This window comes from Phoenix dactylifera, chromosome 4 (genome assembly GCF_009389715.1).
Source record: "Phoenix dactylifera cultivar Barhee BC4 chromosome 4, palm_55x_up_171113_PBpolish2nd_filt_p, whole genome shotgun sequence".
NCBI classification, from domain to species: domain Eukaryota; kingdom Viridiplantae; phylum Streptophyta; class Magnoliopsida; order Arecales; family Arecaceae; genus Phoenix; species Phoenix dactylifera.
Genome location: NC_052395.1, coordinates 13,694,373 through 13,700,312, shown reverse-complemented (window position 1 = coordinate 13,700,312; position 5,940 = coordinate 13,694,373). Strand labels below are relative to the sequence as shown.

Genomic DNA, 5,940 nt, shown 5'->3' with positions numbered 1-5,940 from the left:
GTCGCCGCAGCGATTCGAACTTGGGACCTTGTGGTTAGAATTGCTGCCCAGTACCACTAGGCTACCACCTTGGTGGCTCCGATCTCCTATTTTGCTGGAGGGCTGTAAAATTGTAGATGACAAATGATAACGAGGAAGATTTTCCATCAAAGCAGCATAAATCAAGGATTGGCTCTAGTCAAGAATTACATGGCCAATGCATTGGAACTCGAGGTGAGCATGAAGTAAAGCAAAGCAAATGTCATAGTTAACATGAGCGGAGCTCCTTCCCTAGTATCTTTTCAAGATGAAATTGGTCAAGGATACTACATAACAATCTCAGCTTTCGGCTCTAGAGGTACTGTAAACTAGGAAACTTGGTTTATGGACAGTGAAAGAGCAAACTCGTCACCCTGGAATTGTAAAGGCATGCATCATTCAAAATCTGATCCTAAAATCTTATTTATTTTCTAGACCTCAATTTATACAAACTAAGCAGATCTTATGATCTGTTGCAGTTTGCGAGAACATGACATGCATCATTCAAACTCTCAAGACCATTGAGTTTCTCTTGCTCACTAGTCTACTAGTTCAATCCTAGCAAATAGCTACTTTGGTTCTTAATTTATCAAAGAAGAAGAAGAAAGGAAAAAGAAGGCGAGCTTGGTTTCAGTTGCTTAGTGATCAAAGATCCCCCTAGATAGGGCTAATATGTGCACAGGGGGTCAACAGAAGCCTTCCGGCACCTAGAACAAATCTCCCATGCCCCACCACCATGCCTTCTGACTTGAAATACCTTTTGCATGTAAAAAATTCTGGCCTCCTAATGGAATATGCCATCCCGTATTCCGGAATCTGAGCTTATCTTGCATTCAAATATGTTATTGAACGGTGTCATCTAGCCTCAGGCGCCAACCCGAAGAACAACCCATTGTTACTATCGACTAACTGGGCCTTCTCGCTAACATTATCGAACACAACGTCCGCAAAGCAACCGTCTTCCCTCCTATCCAAAACTTCAATCTCACCATTCTTCACATAACCGTTGGCCAACTAACAACAAAGCAATCCTCATCATGAAATCCTTTTATATTCAAAGGGCGCAATCAACGTTCCACACTAAGGCGGCAGTAGGATATTCCGCTAAGCATATCCAATATTCTCTCGCTCGCTCCAGCGTTTGTTCCTTAGAGGGATCACCTTTCTTCCCCCTTCTTTATGGCCGCCTAGATCCCAATCCTTCTCTTCTTTGATTTATATAAATAGAACTACAGCACTCAACATTGATCAAGTCGATCCCTCCTAGAATAGAGACTGGGAGAAGCCAAAATGTCCTGTGAGAACTATGATCCTTGCTTCCCCGACCAGCCGGTTGTGGACCGTTACCTCCCTTTATGGGCTAGCCAACCTAATTTCCAGTACAAGCCTGCCTTCGTGTGGGCGGAGGACTCTCCCAGGGGCATGCAATGGGCCTCCATCACCTACTCCGAGCTCAACTCCTCTGTGGAAGCCATCGCCTCCCGGCTCCTCTACCCTCTCCAGAGAGGTGACACCCTCCTTATCCTCTGTTCTCCTGGTCTCCAACTTGTCAAGCTCCTCTTCGCCTCTCAACGTGCCAGTCTCGTTGCTATCCCTATTATTCCTCCAGATTCTTCTTCCTTCTCCCCAGCCAAACAAGGTCCCTCCCACCACCACCTCCTAAGGGCCCTCTCCCAGGCCAACCCGAAGGCTGCCATAGCCCATCCATCCTACATCTCCGCCATAATCAGATCTATTTCACCGTCGACTTCCGACCGGCTTGCTTGCCTACTTCGCAAGCTCCGGTGGATCTCCGTCGACGGTTTGGAGGATGAGAACCCTAATGCTTGCTGCCCAAATTCGGACACTTCAGAGTATTTGGGCTGTGGGCCGAACGACACTTACCTCGTTCAGTACACCTCTGGTGCAACTGGAATACCGAAGCCGGTGCTCGTGACCGCCGGTGCCGCAGCTCACAATGTGAGGGTGGCGAGGAAGGCCTACGACCTCCATCCGAGCAGCGTCATTGTGTCGTGGCTGCCGCAGTACCATGACTGTGGCCTAATGTTCCTCCTGCTAACTGTTGTCTCAGGTGCCACCTGTGTTCTCACCTCACCGGGGGCCTTCTTGCACCGGCCTCGCCTCTGGCTTGAGCTCATCACCGAGTTCAAAGCCACTTGCACCCCAGTTCCTTCCTTCACCTTGCCTTTAGTGGCAAAAAGAGGAGGTATCGACCAAGGGGCACTGCCTCTCAAGCTGGGGAGCATGAGAAACCTAATCCTGATCAATGAGCCTATCTACAAATTTTCAGTCGATGAGTTTGTTGATGAATTCGCACGTGTGGGGCTCAACCCATCGTCGATCTCTCCGTCCTATGGGCTGGCGGAGAACTGCACCTTTGTCTCCACCGCATGGCAATGCCAAGGGGAAGAACGGAGTGGCTACCCAAATATGCCGTCCTACAACAAGCTTTTGCCTTCAGCGAGGCTGTCATCGCCTTCCTCCTCGTCATCATATGAAGAAGAGGAGATGGATATAATCGTCGTCAATGAAGAAACCTGCGAGCCAGTGGAGGACGGGGTGGAGGGAGAGATATGGGTCTCTTCACCGAGCAACGCGTCAGGGTACCTCGGGCACCCGTCCTTAACTCATGAAGTGTTTCATGGGAGGCTCCGAGGCAGGGCTGGCAAATGTTATGTCAGGACCGGCGATCTGGGGATCGTCAAGGGAGATGAGAGGTATCTTTACGTAGTTGGTCGGACTTGTGACGTGATAAGAGTCCATGATGGCCGAAACTCGCTACATGCACACTACATTGAGACTGCTGCCTATAACAGCAGTCCTAAGTATGTGAGAGGAGGCTGTATTGCAGCATTTGGAGTGGCATTGTCAATGCCGAGCAAGAGAACGGTCGTGGCGGTAGTCGCAGAGTTGCAGAGGAAAGAAGGGGGAGGGAGAGTAATTGGTACTTATAGAAGGATAGGCGAGGCGATAAGAGAGGGTGTGCTGAAGGAAGAGGGGGTCCGGGTTGGGTGGGTGGTGATGGTGGAGGGTGGGAGTGTTCCGAAGACAACTTCGGGGAAGCTAAGGAGGTGGTTGGCGAAGAACATGCTGTTGGAGGGGAGATTTCCAGTACTTTGTGAGGTCTGGTTCGAGGAATACTCATCGGCCATTACGGAGAGAGGGGAGGAGGATGGAGCGGGGGGTGGTGAGGTGGGAGAGGGAATGAGAGATGAGGCCCCGGTTCGGGCTCTAGGAACTGCGGGTCGCCGGTTCTCCTTGATTTCGTCTTTGTGAAAAAGTGGAGACTTTACTTTCTTATGATTTGGCTGAATGCACTCATGTTAGAGCTATATAAATTCTCATTTTTACTATATATATATATAAAAAAAAAGGGTAGAAACTTGAGAGGGGGATCTGAGGTCAGCTATAGTACTGAGGTTTATTGCTCCCTTCTGTGACATTATAGAATGCAACAATGCTTTTAACTTTCTTTTTAAACATATTGGAACAATATGTGCACTTTGGAACCATCATAGCCGAAATGGCAGACCGGCCAATCAAAGCTTATTATAAAGCCTTCAACTAATCAATCAAAGGCCATCATGTGGTTAACCTTAGAAGTGCCTGAAAAGTACTTAAAATTTTAAAATTTCCTCCCAACCGGTGACAATCATGAACGGTTTCCATAATTGTATAACTAATAAGGGAGATGTATGGGCAAAATGACGAGACTCAGAGATATGCAGCCAAAAAGAATTGGCCGTCTTTAGTAATTCTTTTACCTGCAGCTAAGTTGCAGATTGTTGCCGCTCAACAATCACTTAGGCTTTCATAAATCTGCGGTTTATAAGTTTAAATAGTGTCGACATCCCCAAATAACAAACTACATTCCAATCTCTTTTCATCATTTGATCATAAAAGAAATAATGTCCATTATTTGTTGGCTGAGTCTTTCGTTGGACTTATTTGAGAACAAAGTAACGAACGTTATAGTGATTAATATTGTCATTGAATTAAAATATCAAAAAATAACAGCATGCTTGTTTAAATCATTGTTCCCCAATGGAATCCATATTCTTTCTAAAAAAGGCCATAGCTTCGTTATGTAATGATCATTACCGTGAAATATTGGTGATCAATAACATGCATCTTCAAAATTTCCATTATTTGAAGACATAATAGAAAGCCTAGGAAACTGCTATAAAGACCATTACAACAGTATGATGACTCGTTAAGTCCGCAAGGAGATTTTGCAGAAAAAAAGAATTTTATCCTCACATTTGTAGAAAAAAAAGGCCACATTTATTTCTTTTGTAGAAACAAAATCTGCTTTTGATTTTATGGAACCATCGTGCTTCTGTCTCACATGAATTTATATATTTATTTTAGCCTATGCAGAGATATTGGTTGTCGACGCACACATAATAGAAACTGATGCAAACCTAAAAATGTTTAATTGTATAGATAACTACTACAAAATGGACAAAAATTCAGAACTACAGGTCGTTCTGGAAAAAAGGGATCCTTTTATGCAAATTGAATAATTAGCTGATCATCACTTAATCTGCAAAATATCTAAGACTCAACCTTGCTATAAAGCAGGAAAAAAAAAAAAAAAAAAGAATATACAAGTCCATAGAGCAGAGGGAGAAAAGCTTGGCAAAGGTCTCAATCCCAGGGGCAATTCCATTGGATTCCCTGACGAGGAATAGACCAGAGGAACATGGAAAAGGCTTCAGAAACCAACGGAAAAGGACCACTCAGGCAGCCGTGGTACCTTCTGGTTGTATAACTTGCATGGTTTTCCTGTTCTCAAAAAAACAAGAACATGCATGGTTTTCCGCAAGGTCTGCCCACAAATCCTTTGCTGCATCCTGGGGTCGCCCACTTGTCTCACATGCCACCACAGCAGCTGTAGGAGGGTGGCCCGGACACTGACCGCTTCTTTGGATCCCTCTCAGAGAGCTCAAAGAAGAGAATGGGGGGCCTCACCAGCTCCCATCCCAATTACTTCCTCGATCGACCCACAAACCGGGCCACTTTCCATGTTTGCTAAGGAGGGGACAAACTTTGTGCTGTTTGAATGGAAGCTGATTGGGCCTAGTTAGTGTATTTAGTGTTATCAGTGAAACAAAAGACGTTAGATGGTAAGATGATATCTCTAACCACATTTCTCGATCTCTATGGAATTCATTTAGTCACAGAACGATGGGTCATGTGATGTGGCTTTGACCTAATGTGATAGATAGTAGCTAAGCAATACAAATTTGTCACCTCAAGCAATGGCAAACTGATCGATTCCAGTAGTTTGGATTTGGGCAGCATGGTTTGGTTTGGTTTGAGTCAAATTTAGGAGGGTGAAAATTAGAACAATTGGTGAATCATGCATGAGAACTAGGCTTGCATGGTTGGACTTAGTCCTCGCATTTCAAGTTCAGACATGGTATGGATGCGGATATGAGGTGCGTCCATTTCGCTCGAGAGCATTTCGGCATGACAAACAGAAGCTGGATGACATGGATTAAAGATGGTGTGCCCATTTCAGCTCTCATTGTCTCGTATCTTCTTGTTATGATGTCAGAACATTTCAGGAGTACGCGCCTTCTACTTGTTTGAGGCTCGATTTGTCTACTTCGCACGAAAGAATGTTTGATCTTGCATTCACCATTGGATCACACTTTTTGCAGATCTCAAAAAACTCTAAACTTCTTCATTCATCCACCTGCCTAAATTTTAAAGTAGCTATTGCACGATCCAACAGTGGGTTGATGCAAAGAAAGGCAAATCTTTCTTTGTTGCAAAGATAGGACACCAGTCCCATTCAAGTGGTTGTGTATCCAATTAGTGATGAATCTGTGATTTGGTCTCCTGGTGAGCCACCTCTATCTGCGTGGGACCAATTAAAGCATGTCTACAAATCAATAGGATTCATTAAATTAC

General features: G+C 45.0%; 1 protein-coding gene across 1 annotated transcript; it reads left to right on the top strand.

Annotated features, from left to right (window-relative positions):
* The first annotated feature begins 393 nt into the window (after positions 1-393).
* On the top strand, positions 394-3,294 carry LOC103722077 (putative fatty-acid--CoA ligase fadD21). Its single transcript, XM_008812515.2, has one exon. The coding sequence runs from the start codon at positions 1,309-1,311 to the stop codon at positions 3,292-3,294; it is 1,986 nt and encodes a 661-aa protein (XP_008810737.2). The 5' UTR covers positions 394-1,308.
* Positions 3,295-5,940: the final 2,646 nt, after the last annotated feature.

Excerpts from the sequence above, each read along its gene's own strand:
- LOC103722077 (XM_008812515.2), top strand. The coding sequence starts at position 1,309 with ATGTCCTGTGAGAACTATGATCCTTGCTTCCCCGACCAGCCGGTTGTG.